The following is a 21,217-nucleotide window of genomic DNA, read 5'->3' on the forward strand; positions in this document are numbered from 1 at the left end:
CTTTATGATCTTTGGGTAAAAAATTTATAAATAAGACTTCAGAAACAAATAAAAATATTGATATATTTGACCACATTAAGAACAAAAACTTCTATTTATATCAAAATATACCATTTGGGAGTGTATTAGTTTATCTATTTCTACATAACATATTGTCCCAAAAGTTAGTGACTTAAAACATCAATAATAATTTATTATCTCTCTTTATTGTTGTTATTATTTTGAGATGGAGTTTTGCTCTTGTCATCCAGGCTGGAGTGCAATGGCATGATCTTGGCTCACTGCAACCTCTGCCTCCTGGTTTCAGGTGATTCTCCTGCCTCAGCCTCCCCAGTAGCTGGGAATATAGAAATCCACCATCATGCCCGGTTAATTTTTGTAATTTTTTTTAGTAGAGATGGGATTTCACCATGTTGGCCAAGCTGGACTCAAACTCCCAACCTTAGGTTACCTGCCTTCCTCAGCCTCCCAAAGTGCTGGGATTACAGTTGTGAGCCACTATACCCGGCTTCTCTTTATTATTTATTATTCTGTGGGTCAGAAATTCAAGGGTGGCTTGACTGGGTAGTTTTTTGTTTTTCGTGTTTTTTTTTTGAGATGGAGTTTCACTCTAGTTACCTAGGCTGGAGTGCAATGGCATGATCTCGGCTCACCGCAACCTCTGCCACCTGGGTTCAAGAGATTCTCCTGACTCAGCCTCCCAAGTAACTGGGATTACAAGCATGCGCCACCACGCCCAGCTAATTTTGTATTTTTAGTAGAGACGGGATTTCTCCATGTTGGTCAGGCTGGTCTCGAACTCCTGACCTCAGGTGATCTGCCTGCCTTGGCCCCAAAGTGCTGGGATTACAGGCGTGAGCCACTGTGCCGGCCGACTGGGCAGTTTTAGCTTGGGGTAGCTCATGAGGTTGAAGTCAAATATGAGTGTGGGCTGCAGTCATCTGAAGGCTTTCCCGGAATCGGAGGATCTGCTTACTAAATAACTTACTCAGATGGCTGGCAAGTTGATGCTGGCTGTTGGCAGGAGGCCTCAGTTCCTTTTCATATAGGCCTCTATAACGGGCTGCTTGAGTTACTTCGTGGCATGGTGGCTGACTTCCCCAGAGCAAGCAGGTGAAAGCTACAATGCCTTTCATAATCTAGTTTCAAAATAACACATTCATCTCCACCATATTCTTTTGGTCACTGAGACCAGCTTTGATTCATCGTTGGAGGGGACTATACAAGGAAGTGAGAATCACTGAGGGTCATCTAGGAGGCTGGTTACTATAAAGAGTAAAAAGGCAAATCATGATACAAGAAAATGTATTTATAGCACAAATAACTGACAAAGGCTCGTATCAAAAATGTATATAGGGCCAGGCACAGTGGCTCATGCCTGTAATTCCAGTGCTTTGGGAGATCTAGGTAGGAGGATCACTTTAGTCCAGGAATTTGAGACCAGCCTGGGCAACACAGTAAGACTCCCCATCTCTATGGTACAGCCTGACAGGTTCTTCTTGCCCGCTGCCCAGAAAAGACAATACACTGAGAACAGCAAGAGTTGCGGCAGAGAAAGAGTTTAATTATTTTAAGGCAGTTGAGCAAAAGAACCAGAGATATTTCTCAAATCTACCTCCCTGAGAATTTGGAGGCCAGGGTTTTTCAAGGATAGTTTGGTGGGCAGGGGGCTAGGGAATGAGAAATACTGGTTGGTTGGGCTGAGGATAAAATCACAGGGGATTGAAACTGTCTTCTTGCAGTGAGTCAGTTCCTAGGTGAGGTCACAAGACCAGTTGAATCTGGCTACTGCGTTCCAGCCTGAGTGACAGAGTGAGCCCTGTCTCTTAAAAAAAAAAAAAAAAAAAAAAAAAAAACATACAAAGAACTCCTACAAATCAATAAAAAGGAAACACTATTGAAAAATGAGCAAAAGTAAATTTAAAAGTAACTTTAAAAAATGAGTAAAAGACATGAACAGAGGAACTTTACAAAAAATGCAAATGACAAATACATTTATGGAAGGTACTCCATTTTATTAATTTTGTAGAGAAATATGAAAGAAAAGTACGATGAGATACCATTAGACCTCACCACAAGGACTATCATGCAAAAGTCTGAAAATACTAAGTATTGACAGAGATGGAGAACAAAGGAAACTTTGTACCACTGAGTTATGGGTCCAGGTAGAGTCATTCAGTAGCCAGAATGCGAAAGTATAAAAAATATCTCAAAGACCAATCTTAGGTTGTACAATAGTGATGTTATCTGTAGGAGGGGAAGTTATAAATCATGTGATCCCCAGCCACATAACTCCTGAGCAGTAAGGAATTATAGAAAACCAGCTAGGGAACAATGGCTGGTTATTGTTTAACTACACTTACATCTTAGCAGAATTCAGGCCCCTCCCATAACCCTAACCTTGTGGCCTTTCATTAGCCTAACAAAGGCAGTTTTAGTCCCCAGAGGGGGTCAATTTTGGGAAGGGACTATTATCATCTTTGCTTCAATGTTAAATTATAAACTAAATTCTCCCCATAGTTGGCTTGGTCTATGCCCAGGAATGAGTAAGGGCAGTTAGCTTGTAAAGTTAGAAGCAAGATGGAATCTTGTGAGGTTAGATTTCTCTGTTATAATTTTTGCAGACAGTTCCATCTATGAAAAAAATTTTTATTCAGCTGAGCATGGTGGTTCGTGCCTGAAGTCCCAGCTAGGTGAGCAGCTGAGGTGGAAGGATTACTTGAGCCCAGGAGTTCAAGTTTATAGTGAGCTAGGATCATGCTCCTGCATTCCAGCCTGAGTGACAGAGTAAGGCCCTGTCTCACACAAAAAAAAAAAAAAAAAAAAAAAAAAAGAGAGAGAGAGAGAGAGAGAACACATAAAGAATTCCTATGAATCAATAAGAAGGAAACACTATAGAAAAATGGGTAAAAGTAATTTTTTAAAATGAGTAAAAGACATGAACATTAATTTTGTACAGAAATATGAAAGAAAACTATGATGAGATACCATTAGACCTCACCAGAAGTACTATCATTTAAAAGTCTGAAAATACTAAGTATTGACAGAGATGGAGAACAAAGGAAACTCTAATGGACCACTGATGGGAGTGTAAATTGGTACAATCATTTTAGAAAACAGTTTGGCCTCATCTAGTAAAGTTGAAGATACAAACATCTTATAACCCAGTACTTCTACTCCTAGGAATATACCATGTAGCACTGAGAGCACATATACACCAATGTTGACATCAGCACTGTTTATATTATCCCCTAACTGGAAGGATAGGGGATGTCCACCAACAGTTGAATGGATAACTTGTGCTACAGTAGTATAGGGAACACTGTAAGTCAATGAAATGAGTGAATTACAGCAACGTGACAAAGAAGACAGACAAAATAATATACATTGTATGGTTCCATCTAAATGAAGTTGAAAAACAGGCAAAAGTAAACTAACAAGTACAGGAAAACATGCTTAGGAGGTAAAACTCTACAAAAAAACAACAATGCAATTTAGCATAATTTCAGAATAATGGTTACCTCTGGGTTTAGGGAGAAGGTTATGATTGCGGGGGAAAGTCAAGGGCTTCCAAGGAGCTGACAATGCTGTTCTTGATGTCTATGTGGTTTTATAAATGTTCATTTTCTAATGATTGCTGAGGTTTTTAATGCGTGTTTATGTGTGTGTTTTTTTCTCACAACAAACAAGCAAAAATAATAATACAAAAAATTATAGTATTGTGAGGGATAAGTATATATAAAGCACTTAGCTTAGTGCTTAGTACATCGTAGGAATTCTCCATAGATGAATTTTTTCATTCCCTACATAGTTTTAGTAGCTTCTAACTTTATGAGGGAAGTGATGGTATTTGTTTCTGCTCAGCAGCAAATAACAATCTGTAGAATGAATGCTGTCTCTTTTCTTGGACAGTGAAACTTGGTGGGCAGTCAGTAAAATGTTATATTCGCCACCCTTTTCTCCATGTCTAGATTTGGACATGAAGATTGTTGGCCAACATTTTGGGTTTGGTCAGGTGTAGTGAATGTAAGCAGTTGCTGAGAGCCACCTGAGAGCAGGGGGAGGGCAAAGGCCCACATTTTAGTCTTCAGTCCAGCAATCCCCGCACTGAGAGTCACCATTTGTCTTTGGCCTTCACAGGAATCCACCTCCTGACCATTGGGCTTTAGTAAGCGGTCTTCCCACTTATGTTGCCCAGAATGGCCTGGTAAGTAATGTAACTTTGAAGGGAGAGAGTTTTGGATTAGGTGGAAGAAAGAGTGGAAGGATTTTAGATCAAGAAGAGAGTGGAAAAGATGATGGCAAGTGTGGATCTCTAAAAGCCTGATTCTCTTGTTTCTCTCAATTCAGTTGGCAATTGGTCTAAATGAATGAACAGATAATTGACATTTGAGGAAATATCAAATACATAGATAAATAATCCTTAGGTAGAAAGGTGCAGTCTTGGCCAGGCACAGTGGCTCAGGCCTATAATCCCAGAACTTTGGGGGGCCAAGGCGGGTGGATCACCTGAGGTCAGGAGCTCGAGACCAGCCTGGCCAACATGGCAAAACTCCATCTCTACTAAAAATATAAAAATTTGGCCAGGTGCGGTGGCTCACGCCTGTAATCCCAGCACTTTGGGAGGCCGAGGCGGGCGGATCACGAGGTCAGGAGATCGAGACCATCCTGGCTAACACGGTGAAACCCCGTCTCTACTAAAAATGCAAAAAATTAGCCTGGCGTGGCGGCGGGTGCCTGTAGTCCCACCTACTCAGGAGGCTGAGGCAGGAGAATGGCATGAACCTGGGAGGCGGAACTTGCAGTGAGCCAAGATCTTGCCACTGCACTCCAGCCTGGGTGACTGAGCAAGACTCCGTCTCAAAAAAAAAAAAAAAAAAAAAAAAAAAAATATATATATATATATATATATAAATTTGCTGGGCATGTGGCGGGTGCCTGTAATCCCACCTACTCGGGAGGCTGAGGCAGGAGAATCACTTGAACCTGGGAGGCAGAGGTTGCAGTGAGCCGAGATCACGCCATTGCACTCTAGCTTGGGAAACAGAGAGAGGCTCCATCTCAAAAAATAATAATAATAAATAAAATGAAATAAATATGTCTTAGGCAGGCGGGGTCATAAAAGGAGGTTCCAGGTGGAAGGAAGAACATGGGCAAACAACATGGGCATGGAGGCCTGCAGCAGTGTGCTGTATGTGGTTAAGTGTGGCTGGAGTATTAGATTTGAGACAGGAAGACGGCAAAAGATGAAGCTCAAGAGGGAGGAAGGGGTTAAATTACAGCAGGCCTTGGATGCCTTGTCTAAAAGGTGGACTTTTTTTTTTTTTTTTTGACAGTGTCTTGCTCTGTTGCCCAGGCTGGACTGCAGTGGTGAGAACTTGGCTCACTGCAACCTCTGCCTCCTGGGCTCAAGCGATTGTCATGCCCCAGCCACCTGAATAGCTGTGATTACAGGCGTGTACCATCACGCCCAGCTAATTTTTGTATTTTTAGCAGAGAAGGGATTTTGCCATGTTAGCCAGGCTGGTTTCGAACACCTGGTTTCAAGTGATCCACCCGCCTCAGCCTCCCAAAGTGCTGGGATTATAGGAGTAAACCACCATGCTCATCCTTAAAAGGTGGGATTTTAATCTACAGGTGGCAGGTAGACAAGCAGGAGATTCACATAGTCGATTTTCATTTTAGAAAGATAACTCTGGCAGGGCATGGTGACTCATGCCTGCAATCCCAACACTTCGGGAGGCCGAGGCAGGAGGATCACTTGAGTCCAGGAGTTTGAGACCAGCTTGGGCAACATACCAAGACTCCGTCTCTACAAAAAATTTAAAGATTAGCCAGGTGTGGTGGTGCACGCCCACAGTCCCAGCTACTCAAGAGGCTGAGACAGGAGTATCCCTTGATCCCAGGAGTTCCAGGCTGCAGTGAGGTATGATCACGCCACTGCATTCCAGCCTGGGCAACAGAGGGAGACCCTGTCTCTAAAAGAAAAAAATAAAAAGAAAGAAAGAAAAGAAAGATGACTCTAGCAGCTTCCTGGAAAATGGATCTGAAGGACTAGGACCGCAGGCAAAGTAACCAGAGCACATTCAAGTAAGAGGTGATGAGAATCTCAGCAAAGGCAGGTGGAATAAAGAACACTATCATTCTTGCTAACAGCTGCTGGGTGCTTATCGTGAGTCAGGCACTACCTAAATTTAATACTCACAACAACTTTGACAGAGGCAAGAACACAAGAAGGGGACAAGGGGACAGGTCCAATATTGAGAGGGTGAAGCTGGCAGGGCTTTGTGATTGGCTGTAGGCAGAGAGTGGGGAAGAGAGGAGTCAAGGCTAATTTCAGGCTTCTAGACTGGATGAATAGTGCTGTCATCACGCTTGGATGTAAAATGATGAAGTCAGTTTCAGACAAGGTAAAACTGACATTTTTTAGAAGCAGATGTCCAGCAGGTAGATGAAGAGACAATTCTGATGCTGTGGAGAGAGAAGAGTGTTGGAAGCAGAGATCTGGAAGATATCAGGACCAGATGGTGTTTGAAATTATGAGTGTGGAGGAAGGCACCTAGGGAGAGGGAGACAGGCAGCGGACCCAGGGTGCAATCATGGAGGGTGTCAGCATCTACAGAGTGGGTGGAGAAAGAGGAGCATGTGATAAACAGAAGGAAGGTTCAGAGGTGTTTGGAGACCCAAGAGAGGGCAGTGTCATGGAAACCGAGAAAGTGGAAAGTTTCAACAGGGAGAGATGATGACATGCAGCAGAGTGAACTGGTAAGATAAGAACTGAAAACCCTCATTGGGTTTGGCACTGAAGAGGTTATTGGCGGCCCCAATGAAAATGGATTTGGTGGTGAGGTGGAAGCAGAACCAGCATGTGGTTTGCTGAGTAGTGGGTGGGTAACGAGAAGGTAAAGAATGCAAAAGAAAAGAGGAGAATGCCTGAGTGGTTGCTATGGGGACCATGATGGATGCAGGAAGGATTTCATTTTCAAGCATGAGAGAGACACCAGCATGCTCACAGACGGAGAGGAAAGAGGCCTCCAAGAGCTCTGCCATCAGGAGACAATGATGGCAACTGATAGAGTTGGTCAAAGGAGAGGTCAGAAGGCTGATGCAGTGAGCGGGCAGTCCTCGGACAGGAGCAGGTACAGCTCGCTCTCTGAGACCACAGACAGCCCACTCCTGTGTTGTCAGGCAGGGTCTCTGTGAGCCAAGTGGTACGTTTGTGAGAATTAGTAGGCAGCATTTCTCAAAGGATGATTAAAGGAAGGTCAAGGTCATGGTGCTGCAAGCAGATCACAGGCTGGATTTCAGCTCCCAGTTGCCCCTCAGCCTGATGCCCGTGTGCAGTTCACACATTACACAACCATACACAGTGGCCTCACAGTGCCCTGTAAGTGTCATCTGATCCCTTACCAGTAGGGTAAACTGGTCCGACTTTCAGGAGAGGAATCTAGCAATATAGAACCGGAGCGACAACACCTTTCATTTATTATTCTACTTTGGGATTTATAATCCAGGGAAAAACCCCTACCTGCCCAAACAAAACAGAACCCAAATGTAGTTGAGTCAAATATAGTTGGAGTAGCATATTTTATTTTATTATTTTATTTTATTGAGACTGGGTCTCACTCTGTAGCCCAGGCTGGAGTGCAGTGGCATGATCTCGGCTCACTGCAACCTCCGCCTCCCAGGTTCAAGTGATTCTCCCACCTCAACCTCCAGAGTAGCTGGGACTACAGGCACGCGCCACCACTGCTGGTTAATTTTTGTATTTTTAGTAGAGACAGGGTTTCACCACATTGGCCGGGCTGGTATTTATATTAACTTAAAGACCTTGGATACAACCCAAATAAGCAAGAAAGGGGGAACAACAACATGGGATACCCTCCAGTTACTAGTAACGACAAGTTGTAGCCTTAACTTTTTCAAAGCTTAGAAATGATTCAAGAGTGGAGCAAATCATAAAAAGTAATGTTTATAAGGTGACTTTTCTGTCTAGTAGCCTCAGTTAATAATTCCAAACCGTCTCGACTATGTCTACCTGATGAAAAGAATGTGAATGCCTTGGGCAAGAACATGGTGTTCCTGAAAATAGTATACAGTGCTCCGCTGGGTACTGTCTCAGGCCTAATCACACCTTCATTATTCCCCTTCACGGCTCTCAGATTTGCAACATCATGAATGCGCCTGCGGAGGACTTTTTTGCATTTCAGGTAAGTCATTTTTTATTTGCTGTCTTAGTCATATGATTTTTTTTTCTTCCCCCAAAAGCATTAGAATACATTAGAATCCACCTACTCTGCTGGGAAGCAGCCTCAAAAAAGTGAAAATATGACAGGATAAAAGTCCTGTGCCAGTGGAAATGGGGACAGAGTTAACTGGGTAATTTCCAAGGTCCTATTCAGTTTTAACATTTGCACCCTTTGCTTTCTGGCCTCAGGATCTATTTTTCCCGCCACAAGATATACAATATATAGTATACAAAAGCTCCAAAGTTTCAGGATCATATTCAGACATTAAAGTTGTATTTCAATAAATATAATCAAAATGCTACTTTGCCAGGTGTTTTGTTGTTGTTGTTGTTTTCTTTGGTTTTTTTAGAGAGGGTCTCACCCTGTTGCCCAGGCTGGAGTGTAGTGGTGCAACCATAGCTCATTGCAGCCTCAACCTCGTGGGCTCAAGCAAAGCTCCTGCCTCAGCCTGCCAATTAGCTAGACTACAGGTGTGCACCACTGTGCCTGACTGGCCTCAGCACCTTTGCTTATGCCGTTCTCTATCATCTCCTGCTCAAATCCTGTTCTACCATCTCCTGTTGAAATCCTCTCTGCCCTTCAATGACAACCTCAAACGCTACTACCTCTATTAAGTTTTATTATGATTCCTCTGGCTGAATATCATTTCTCTCTCCTTGGAATTTTTATGGAATATTGTTTAATATTCCTTTTTATTTTTTTTTTTTTTTTTTGGAGACAGAGTCTCGCTCTGTCACTCAGGCTGCAGTGCAATGGCGCCATCTTGGTTCACTGCAACCTCCACCTCCTGGGTTCAAGCAATTCTCCTGCTTCAGCCTTCCAAGTAGCTGAGATTACAGGTGCCCGCCAGCACGCCCGGCTAATTTTTTGTATTTTTCGTAGAGACAGGGTCTCGCCATGTTGACCAAATTGGTCTCAAACTCCTGACCACAGGTGATCCACTCACCTTGGCCTCCCAAAGTGCTGGGATTACAGGCATGAGCTACCACACCTGACCTTCCATTTGATTTTGTCTTTTTTTTTTTTTTTTGTAAACAAATGTTTCATGGAAGATATCTTCTGCAAAGGCACTGGCAAAATGCTAACACTTGCTACAGTGGTGGGCCAGACAGGGGTAGTCTTTGTCTCCATGAAGCTCATGATTGCATGGGGAAAGAGACACCGAGCCATGATTAGGAGAAGGGCAGGGGGGAGAGGAGGGGCATTGCAGGAGGTTCTGACTTAATCGGGGAGGAATCAAGACATATGTCCCCAAAACTTATGTTTGGGCAGTAGAGAGAGGAGAGAAGATTGTAGGAAAGAGATGGCTTATTGGAAGGAACTAGAATAAGTCAACAAATCTGAGTGAGAAATTGAGGGGGAGACTGGCACGAGAAGATTCTAGAGAGGTGGACAGAGGCCAGATCCCACAGGACCTGGAAAGGCACACCAAGGAACTTGTGTCTGCTATGTATTTTCCTTATGTCATCTTTTATTATCCTTGCCTCTGTGTTAGACTAATTCCTCTTAGTGAAATGTGACTTCCTTTAGTCAAGATTGGGTCTTATCTTTCTTGATATCCTCAGCTCTAGGGGCCCTGTCAATATTGATTTGGTTTAGCATGCTAGACTAAACAAATAAAAGAAAAACAAATCATTATCAATCAGGAAATAATTCAGAAGGAAATAAAAATGACTCAGAAAAGTCAGAATTATTTTTTTCTCCTTCAAGAACATTATGAAAAAGCTTAGAGAGAAAATAGTTCCAAAGTTAAAATTGCACTTCATGTGTTGTGATTTTGACCACATCAATGCAACAAGCCGAAGACTTGCTAAGAGTTGCTAACCTGACCACAACCACAGCAGAACGTGGTATTTACTCAAGCCATCCACTTGATTGCAGTTTAACTACACTAGTGAAGCAAATTTAATCTTGTTTTTAGATTCTGGTCTTCCTCCTCCAACTCATCCTCCACAAAGTAGTCTGAATAATGTTGTTTTTTGTTTGCTTGCTTGTTTTTGTTTTTGTTTTTCTGAGATGGTGTTTCGCTCTTATTGCCGAGGCTGGAGTGCAGTGGCATGATCTCAGCTCACCACAACCTCTGCCTCTCAGGTTCAAGCGCTTCTCTTGCTTCAGCCTCCCGAGTAGCTGGGATTACAGGTGTGCACCCCCATTCCTGGCTAATTTTTTATTTTTAGTAGAGATGGGGTTTCTCCATGTTGGTCAGGCTGGTCTTGAACTCCTGACCTCAGGTGATCTGCCTGCCTTGGCCTCCCAAGGTGCTGGGATTACAGGCGTGAATCACTGCGCCTGGCCCCTGAATAATGTTTTTAAGAAACATAGGTTGGGCCAAGTGCGATGGCTCACACTTGTAATCCCAACACTTTGAGAGACTGAGGCGGGCAGATTACCTGAGGTCAGTGGTTTAAGACCAGCCTGGTCAACACGGTGAAACTCCATCTCTACTAAAAATACAAAAATTAGCAGAGCGTGGTAGTGGGCACCTGTAATCCCAGATACTCGGGAGGCTGAGACAGGAGAATCACTTGAAACCAGGAAGCAGAGGTTGCAGCGAGCCGAGATAGTGCCACTATACTCCAGCCTGGGTGACAGAGCAAAATTCCATCTCAACAAAAAACAAAACACGTAGGTTGAATCAGTGACTTCTTTGCTTAAAAATGTTTAATGGTGTCCCCTTTCATTTTCAACAAAATCTGTCTTTTCATCATGGCCTTCAAAGGGAAGGGATTCCATGAAAGTTAGGTAGAGTGCTAGGGGCAGCCAGGTCTGAGTTCAATACAACTCTGTGCTCTTCGGGCAGTGTTCTCCATCCTTTTGGAGACACTCTTTCACCAGGTGCTGAGACAGCTGTTTTGCTTTCCAGTGTTATTTAAATAATAACAATTATCATCTCACCATGTTAAGGATCTTGAAACTTCAGGATTGGAAGACTCACCTACTCCGGGAAGCCTTCCTTGACTTCCTTTTCTCCTCTGGCTCCCATAGTTCCATAACGGTAACTCTCTTAGAGAACTTCCCACACTGCGGTGTAATTGCTGGTTTACCTTACAGATTATGAGCAACCTGAGGACAAGATCTGTGCCTTGGCTTCCCCAGTTTCTAGCTCAGTTTCTTGCCCATTCTAAATGTTTGATGAACCAATGGATTTTATACACACACACACACACACACACACACACACACACACATATATATATATATATTTTCAAGATGGAGTCTCTGTCTGTTGCCCAGACCGGAGTGCAGTGGTACGATCTCAGCTCACTGCAACCTCTGCCTCCTGAGTTCAAGCGATTCTCCCATCTCAGCCTCCCGAGTAACTGGGATTAGAGGAGCATGCCACCACATCCAGCTAATTGGCTAATTTTTGTATTTTTAGTAGAGACAGGGTCTTACCATGTTCTCCAGGCTGGTCTCAAACTCCTGACATCAAGTGATCCACCTGCCTTGACTTCCCAAAGTGCTGGGATTATAGGTGTGAGCCGCCATGCCTGGCCTCACCAAAGGCGTCTTATAATTGATCAAGAACTTCGTTTGTTCAGTGAGGCACATATTCTTTCCATTCCAGGAGAGAAAATGAAGTGTTAAAAGTAACATAGGAAGTCAGGGCAAGAGGCAAAATGTGCAGGTTATATCTAGGTTGTTAATTCAAAGTTACAAGAATCATAGTATTGCCCTTTTATGCCAGTCCCCTGCCACTACCTCCCATATCTGAAGGAGAAACACTACCTCTCTGGGCTGTTCTGCACATTAGTACATCCCCGTAACATACTGCCTGACACACACTGGCCCTGACATCTGAGAGGTGAACACATCAGTACATCCCCGTAACATACTGCCTGACACACACTGGGCCTGACATCTGAGAGGTGAACACAAAATGGCTACTTGACTTAAGGAATTCCAACCAGATGGGTTATTTCTCGTGGTAGTTGTTGGTAATTAAACTCATGCAAAATCCAACAAACTCCATCGTCTTGCCACCTCCTCTCAGCCAATCAGGGTCATGATGTAGTGTGTCATGATGTAGTGTGAAATCTATCATCATTGCCTCTGTGGCCTGGAACATGAGGAAATCTAATCTATTCCTTCTCTTGTAGAAAGAGCCTCTGGATGAGTCTGGATGGATGATTAAAAATGTGCTTTCAATGCCGATTGTGAACAAGAAGGAAGAAATTGTTGGAGTGGCCACATTTTACAATCGTAAAGATGGGAAGCCCTTTGATGAAATGGATGAGACGCTCATGGAGGTATGGCTTGCTAGGAGGCCTTTTGCTGCTGGGATTCAGAGTCAGCTTGCTGGGGGAGGCTGGAGGGGGCTGGATGTCACTGGTCTATCACATGGGGCAGCATGGTTGCTATAATCCTGATTCAGCCTCATCAACCACTTTCTTCACTCTCACTTCTGTACTGCACTGATGTGCTGTCCGAGAAATCCACATTTCCTTTTTAAAAAATTTAATCAAGCTGGGCAAGGTGGCTCATGCCTGTAATCCCAGCACTTTGGGAGGTTGAGGCAGATGAATCACTTGAGCCCAGGAATTCAAGACCAGCCTGGCCAACAGGGCAATATCCTATTTCTACAAAAAGTTAAAAAAAGATTAGCCAGGCATGGTAGTGCATACCTGTGGTCCTAGTTACGCAGGAGACTGAAGCAAGAGGATCACTTGAGCCCAAGAGGTTAAAGCTGCAGCGAGCCGTGATTGTGCCATTGCACTCCATCCTGGGTGACAGAGCAAGACCCTGTCTCAAAAAAAAAAAAAAAAAAAAAAAAAAAAAATTAACAAACTTTACTTTTTAGAGTAGTTTTAGGTTCTTACCAAAATTGAGCAAAAAGTACAGAGTTCCTGTATATCCCCTATCCCCACATATGCAAAAACACATTCTCTTTTTGTGAAGTTATTACACATAAGAATGGTGCTTTATGTATGTTAGTGCTTTGCTTACATTGTGGTCACATCCATTCCTTTATCTTAGCCTTATAAGAACTCTGCAAGGTGGGCAGCACACAGTTTATCAAACCCACTTTATAGCTGAGAAAACAGAGGCCTAGAGACTCTTGCTATGAGTTTTAGAGGCGAGATTAAACTTAGGTGTTCTGTCTCTGATTCCTCCTTTCTTTCTTTTTCAGTCTTTGGCTCAATTTCTGGGCTGGTCTGTCTTAAATCCTGACACCTATGAGTCCATGAATAAACTTGAAAATAGGAAGGATATTTTCCAGGACATAGTAAAATATCATGTGAAGTGTGACAATGAAGAAATTCAGAAAATCTTGGTGGGTAATGTTCTTTACTTGTTTCTACTCTAATACAGACTGCGTCTCAGAGATGTGGCCAGATTAAGGCAAAACTTGCAACTCCATGAGAGCATAGCCTGGGTGTGGGTTTGTGCACGGTTGTATCCTTCCTGCCTAGCACAGGGATGCAGCAGCCCTCAACATTTAATGAATGAATACATTAATGAATGAATGAATGAATGAATGAATGGATGAATGAGTGCATAAGCAGATGAGTGCCTGAGAGTGGTACATAATGACTGCACTGTGTGACCTGGGGACAGCTATTCCTTGCAGAAACACCTCATTCTTGGGGTCAGATGTTGGCTTGACAGCTCTAGAAACTCCATTTTTTACTGTGCTCAGGAATGAGGTGGTACTGGAGACAGAGTCAACCAGCCATAGCCCCTACTCTGAGAGGAAGCTTTATCTGGAAGACCAATGGACAATTACCAGTTTCTCAGAGCCTCCCTCCTGTGGGGTCAGCTCACTTAAAAGACCCTATTAAGCTGGGTGCAGTGGCTTACACCTATAATCTCAGCACTTTGGGAGGCCAAAGTGGTCAGATTGCTTGAGCCCAGGAGTTTGAGACCAGCCTGGGCAACATGGTGAGACACTGTCTCTACCAAAAAAAAACCCCACAAAAATTAGTCAGGCATGGTGGTGCGTGCCTGTAGTCCCAGCTACTCAGGAGGCTGAGGTGGGAGGATCACCTGAGCCCATGGAGGTTGAAGGCTGCAGTGAGCCGTGATTGCCCCACCGCACTTCAGCCTGGCTGACAGAGTGAGATCAGAAAAAAAAGAAAAAAAGAAAAAAGAAAGACAGGCTAATTTTTTTTTTTTTTTTTTTTTTTTTTTTTTTTTTTTGAGACGGAGTCTTGCTCTGTCACCCAGGCTGGAGTGCAGTGGCCGGATCTCAGCTCACTGCAAGCTCCACCTCCCGGGTTTACGCCATTCTCCTGCCTCAGCCTCCCGAGTAGCTGGGACTACAGGCGCCCGCCACCGCGCCCGGCTAGTTTTTTTTTTGTATTTTTAGTAGAGACGGGGTTTCACCGTGTTAGCCAGGATGGTCTCGATCTCCTGACCTCGTGATCCGCCCGCCTCGGCCTCCCAAAGTGCTGGGATTACAGGCTTGAGCCACCGCGCCCGGCCGACAGGCTAATGTTTTTAGAGGGCATTTCTTAAGCTGGGAAGATACCACAACAAATTTGATCATTTCATTTCAATAACTGGTAAATTCAGAGGAGAAAACATCCAGTTTGAATAAATTGCCTCATGATTTGCTTGACTCAGTCCGCAGTTTCAGCCAAAGAATGGGTATGTGCAACCTATCGGGCACAACCTCAGTGAACCAGTTACAAGTTGACAGATTTTGCTCTGAGTCAAGAAGTCAGGAGCAAGTAACGGGGTCCAGTTCCCCCTCCTTTGGCACATGGGGACATAGGCCCAGAGAGAGAAGGAACTTGCCTCAAGTTACACAGCAAATGAGAGGAAGAACCAGGACTATGGCCAAGGCCTCCTTACTCCCTGTCAGTAATAATAACAATAAAACTATCAACAACAACATTAATTTATGTTAGTGCTTACTATGCGCCAAGCACTGTGCTAAGTGTTTTATATGGATTATTTAATTTTACATATGTTACTTAAGAATGACTTTGCACAATTGAATTTTAATTCACCAGTTACGTATGTTTATTATCCTCAATTTACAGATGAGGAAACTGCAGATCAGAAGCATTAATAACACTGCTAGTAAGAGGTAGAGCTCAAATTTGAATGCAGGTCTGTATGGCTCTAAAGTCCAGGACCTTGTGCATCAATGAATGTTAAGTGGAATCCTCTTTGCGCTGGTGGTTCTGTTGCAAGGACTTTGGAGGAAGGAGATAAATGGGAATGGAAACGCGGAGGCATGTTGTAACCTATTTTTTTTCCCCTGCCATTTTGGGTCCTGGCAGAAAACCAGAGAGGTGTATGGGAAGGAGCCATGGGAATGTGAGGAAGAGGAGCTGGCTGAGATCCTGGTGAGCTGAACCGGGGCAGCACAAGGCCTGATGCATAACAAGTGCAAGGTGCTCCTGAGCACGCAGGGGTGTCTCTTTGCAAAGCCTGTTCCCCATCACTCTATTCTGATCCTTCCAGCAGACCCAGGATAGGGACAGGGCTGGACAGGAGGTGGGCACCCAGAAACACTTCATGTTTCCTCATCGCTTGACTCTATTCTTTATACAGCAAGCAGAGCTGCCAGATGCAGAGAAATATGAAATTAATAAATTTCACTTCAGTGACTTGCCCCTAACAGAACTGGAGCTGGTGAAATGTGGAATACAGATGTATTATGAGCTCAAAGTGGTGGATAAATTTCACATTCCACAAGAGGTGAGGTCAAAACAAACATCTTCGATTTCCCTTTTTTATTTTCTTACTTGCTTGCTTTAAAAAACAAAACAAAACAAACTCAATCTGTAAACTACCTTAAAAAGAATCTACCCTCAGCATTTAGGATTTAAAGAATTAGTCATGTTGCACAGATGAGTCATTTATAAGAAAAGAGACGCGCTGTTCTCTGTGTCCTGTGAAGTGTGATGTTTTGGGTGCATTGGTTTCTTGCAGTGGGTTCTGAGATACTAAGCTCTGAAGGCTGAGAATAGACGTGCTGCAAAAAATGGGTCCTATAGTTAAATGAGGGCAGAAAATGTGGGCTAAACCAATTTAAACAGGGCTCATTCCCTGCAGGATTCCTTACTAAGCTTTGCTGTGAGTCTAGGGGCATGGGGGACCGGAGAGAAGGTGTGTATGGAAGGCAGTGGGATATGGTGTGAAGAATTTCCTGAACTTGTTTGATTTTGATTAAAGCAGTGGTTCTCAAAGTATTGCCCCAGACCACATCCACACCACCTAAGAACTTACCAGAAATTCACATTCTTCTCTTTCTTTCTCTCTCTCTCCCTCTCTTCCCTCTCCTCTCTCTCTCTCTCTCTCACACACACACACACAGACACACACACACACTCTCCCAGCTCTGATAAATCAGAAGCTGTGTTAACAAGTCCTCCAAGTGAGTCTAATGCACATGCAAGTTTGAGAACCAGTGGATAAAAGAGTCCTTTTTTTTTTTTTTTCCCGGTAGAGCCCCTGTTAGCTTCTCCAAGGACAGTTGCTCTCCAGGGCACAGTTTGGAAATCACTGATGAAGCTCAGTCAGAGGAATGACGCATGCTCAGCTTGTTTCCTAACAACAAAACAACAACATCTTCTTAGTGTTGAGCAGTTTGCAAAGTACTTTCACAGCATAATTGCATTTATTACAAGTTCTCACCTCCTGGCCCAATGATGGGGTTGGAGGACCTTGAGCCTCAAAAGAGAGGGCCATGGGCTATGCTTTCTTCATGTTTTTGTTATTCCAACCCTTATGAGACCATTTCAGGTGTGTCCTGCCTCACTGATGTGCATGTGTTCACAGGCCCTGGTGCGGTTCATGTACTCCCTGAGTAAGGGCTACCGCAAGATCACCTACCACAACTGGCGGCACGGTTTCAACGTGGGACAGACCATGTTCTCCCTGCTGGTGGTATGGTGGGGCTGGTGGGGCTGGTAGGGTGGGCTTGCATCACACTAGACAATCTCATGCAGACTTTACATGGTAGCAATAGCATTGTTCTTCTTTCTCTATTTGTTGTCTTTTAAGAATGACATGAAAGCAGTACAAGTTTAGTGTAAAAGGATTCCAAGAATAGAGATGCATATAAAACAAAAAGTGAAAGAAAGCTGCAAGCTACCCCCAACCTCAGTCTGTTTATTTGGGGGTAACCATGTCACAGGTATAAAAATAGTTCAACAGGGCCGGGTGCGGTGGCTCACGCCTGTAATCCCAGCACTTTGGGAGGCCGAGGCTGGTGGATCACGAGGTCAGGAGTTCAAGACCAGCCTGGCCAAGATGGTGAAACCCCATCTCTACTAAAAATACAAAAATTAGCCAGGCGTGGTGGCAGGCGCCTATAATCCCAGCTACTTGGGAGGCTGAGGCAGGAGAATCACTTGAACCCGGGAGGCAGAGGTTGCAGTGAGCTAAGATCAGGTTACTGCACTCCAGCCTGGCAATAGAGTGAGACTGTGTCTCAAAAAAAAAAAAAAAAAAAAAAAAAAAAATCAACAGTTCAATTGGTCATTGGTTATAGTCTTTGTTTGGGGCATAATGACAATTAGGAACATATTTCATTTTTCAATGGCCTCATATAAAGAGGTATCCATTTCTGTAGTTAGCCTGGCAGTGCAAGTCATAGTAATCTGGAAATCCACTTAAAAAAAATAAAGATTAGAAAACCTTGGAATAGAAAAGTTTGCCATTCACCATTCAAGATGCCTGCAAACCACCTGTTAGCTGCTCCCATAAACACAACGTGTGTTCTTTTCCCCAGAGAAATTTTCTGAAATTTCTTTAAATTGTGGCAGTGTTTAGAGAAACAGCAGTATCAGCCACCTTTTAAATTAAGCTTTCTGTAGTATTAAAATCAGAGAAAAGGTAAGTGCAACATTCGGTTTTGTTCAGCCCCATATGCAAGCCCCAACAAGGACAAAGAGGAGGTCTAAAGCTGCATCATGTTCCTTTAGGTATTTCCATGAATCTTCTCATCCACGTTTTAGAGAGTTGCTTCTACCTGTCTGAACCCTGGGAGGCCTGATTGACTATAAAATCGAAGATTTCCCCCATGTATAATTAGCTTTAAATTCCCTATTACTGGTACTTACTGGTACCTCTCTACCAGCAAGAGTGAGACCCCAGGAGCACCACTGGAAACTTTCCTCATAGACGCTAACTTATCTTCATCTATTTTGAGGTCGGTAGTAATTCTGGTTATCGATTGCTTTGGCCTCTGATTGCACGAGTTATTATGGGAACTTTCAGGGAAAGCTATTTGGGAGCAGGAGTGAGCCTGGCCAAATAATAAGTTCTGAACCATCAGGGAGACAGAACAGAGTAAACCAAACCCAATATAAGCCCTTGGGGACTGGAAAAGAGGCCACTTAGTGGTGCTTGAACAGAGTTCAGTTAAGTTTGTCCACTCATAAGTCTGCATAGCTCCTGAACAGGGTCCAGTGGTACACTTACTTTTTTGTGGTCCCTTCATAGCATCCTGTAAGGTTGCCTTCCAAGGGACTGTGATGTGGTGGTGCATGCCACCAGGCCAAGCTAACTTTTTGTACTTTTAATAGAGATGATATTTCACCATATTGCCCAGGCTGGTCTCGAACTCCTGACCTGAAGTGATCCACCTGCCTCAGTCTTCCAGAGTGCTGGGATTACAGGCATGAGCCACCACACCCAGCCCAAAATAAGATCATTTAGCCCAGCGTGGTAGCATGCACCAGTAGTCCCAGCTACTCAGGAGGCTGAGGTGGGAGGATCGCTTGAGCCCAGGAGGTCCAAACTGCAGTGAGTTGTGATTGCACCACTGCACTCTAGCCTGGGTGACAAAGCAAGACTCTGTTTCAAAAAAAAAAAAAAAAAAAATTAAATAAATAAATAAATAATAAATAAAAATATAGTAAGTTAAATACTTATAGAAAGACCTTAGCTCTTTTAATAAAGAAAACTCAGTTTTCTTAAGTGATCAAAAACCTAATAAAGACAACTTGGAGTACAGGAAATCAATTTGGTAAAGCACAGAATCTTTGTTTCCTAGGCCAATTACCTAAAATATAAATTTCCTATTAAAAGCAGACCAATACTCAAAGAAAATATGTTGTTTTAAAACAGAGGTCCAAGTTCTAGTTTTGCATCAGTGTACTGTTGACATTAATGTTTAAGACAGCATTAATTTCAAAATTTCAGAAAAACTCACAAATAATTTTCTTCTAATCTTAGCCAGCTTAATCACACATACAATTACTTTCACAAGATTTATCCTCCACAAGCCTTCTACAACTTTCTTATCCATTCAGCTTTTGTCTTGTAGTTTTTCCTCTTCTCATTTTGGAGCAACCAGTTATCCTACTTTAGGACAAAAAAAATTTTTTCCCCTTAACAAAATAAAACATGCTCATATCTTATAGCTTTTTCTGACCAAAAGTACTTTTTGCCCTCTTATATAATTGCTTATAGAATTGTTTCCATTATTGTTTTATTCATAATATATTTTTAATTATTACTATATTATAAATAGCATTTTAATTGTGTTAAGAATTCTAAATAATAAAGAAATATATATTAATATATGTTAATATAGCCTTATATTAATTAGAATTCTTAACCCTTAGTGACCTTTATTTCTAGTGAACACTAGGAAGCAAGCAAAAATTGTGAACTGTCTGTCACGCCAGCAATCTGTAGATCAATAGTCTGTGAATAATAATTTCTGGAAGCATGTACTTTCCCATAGTACAATCTGTCACTGTGGCACAGAACATGTTTAGTAACAGTCTCAAATATTTTTAGTCTCTTGGTAATAAGAAATTGTAGAGGAGTCTACATTTAATCTCTATCCTCTTAGAATTTTTTTTCTTTTGAGACATAGTCTTGCTCTGTCACAGGCTGGAGTGCAGTGCTGAGAACACACGACTCACTGCAGCCTCGGCCTCCTGGGCTCAAGCGATCCTCCCACCTCAGCCTCCCAAATGTTAGGTTTTGAAGGGAAGGCGAGGGTTAAAGAAAGACACACACACACAGAAAGAGGGTGGCTCAACAGCAAATGCAGGCTTTACGCCCAGCATAAAACCTACAGAAGCGGGAACCGGCCTAATGCCAGAGCCCACCGCTGCTTACAGGCTGGGGGTACTTATAGGTATGGGCGGGAGGGGTCCGGGCAGTTTGGCTTGTTGCCTGGCAGGCTATTGATAAGATGTTCTTGCCGGGCGCGGTGGCTCAAGCCTGTAATCCCAGCACTTTGGGAGGCCGAGACGGGCGGATCACGAGGTCAGGAGATCGAGACCATCCTGGCTAACACGGTGAAACCCCGTCTCTACTAAAAATACAAGAAAATTAGCCGGGCGAGGTGGCGGGCGCCTGTAGTCCCAGCTACTTGGGAGGCTGAGGCAGGAGAATGGCGTGAACCCGGGCGGGGCGGAGCTTGCAGTGAGCCGAGATCGCGCCACTGCACTCCAGCCTGGGGCACAGAGCAAGACTCCGTCTCAAAAAAAAAAAAAAAAAAAAAAAAAAAAAAGATGTTCTCATGATGAGGCGGTTTTGCCCTTGGCCTGGTGGGATGCCATTGTGGTGTTTCTTGGACTTTTGCCCAGCAAGATATGATAGGAATGTTTCTTTAGTTGAGCCTTTGTCTGCCTTGTGGTCAGGTGGTTAGGAAGGATGTTTCTCCCGACCCAAACCCCCGTGAAATGTTTCACTTTGACCAAGGTCTGCAAAATAATGGGGAGCTTACAAAATGACGCAGTTGGGCCTAACACCAAGTAGCTGAGACCACAGGTGCGTGCCACCATGCCCAGCTAAATTTTTAGTTTTGTGGAGACAGGGTCTGGCTATGCTGTCTAGGCTGATCTTGAATTCTTAGGCTCAAATGGTCCTCCTACCTCAGCCTCCCAAAGTGCTGCCATGTGTGACCTGCCATGCCTGGCCCTATCTTATTTTTTGTTTCTTTCATCTTGACTATTCTATGCACCTCATGTAAGTGAAATCATACAGTATTCGTCCTTTTGTGTCTGGCGTATTTCACTTAGCATAATGTTTTTAAGGCTTATCCA

At 43.4% G+C, this 21,217-nt stretch overlaps 1 protein-coding gene across 2 annotated transcripts in view; it reads left to right on the forward strand.

Moving 5' to 3' along the window:
• The window catches only part of PDE6A (phosphodiesterase 6A), an 86,958-nt gene that overhangs the window by 36,153 nt on the left and 29,588 nt on the right, over positions 1-21,217 (forward strand). For both annotated transcript variants that reach the window (XM_050793647.1, XM_050793649.1), the window contains 7 exons: positions 4,141-4,207; positions 8,163-8,210; positions 12,350-12,499; positions 13,381-13,524; positions 15,482-15,547; positions 15,756-15,902; positions 16,986-17,093. In XM_050793647.1, the coding sequence (XP_050649604.1) occupies positions 4,141-4,207; positions 8,163-8,210; positions 12,350-12,499; positions 13,381-13,524; positions 15,482-15,547; positions 15,756-15,902; positions 16,986-17,093 (730 nt within the window). The remainder of the gene's footprint in view (positions 1-4,140; positions 4,208-8,162; positions 8,211-12,349; positions 12,500-13,380; positions 13,525-15,481; positions 15,548-15,755; positions 15,903-16,985; positions 17,094-21,217) is intronic.

This window comes from Macaca thibetana, chromosome 6, assembly GCF_024542745.1.
Source record: "Macaca thibetana thibetana isolate TM-01 chromosome 6, ASM2454274v1, whole genome shotgun sequence".
Lineage (NCBI taxonomy): Eukaryota > Metazoa > Chordata > Mammalia > Primates > Cercopithecidae > Macaca > Macaca thibetana.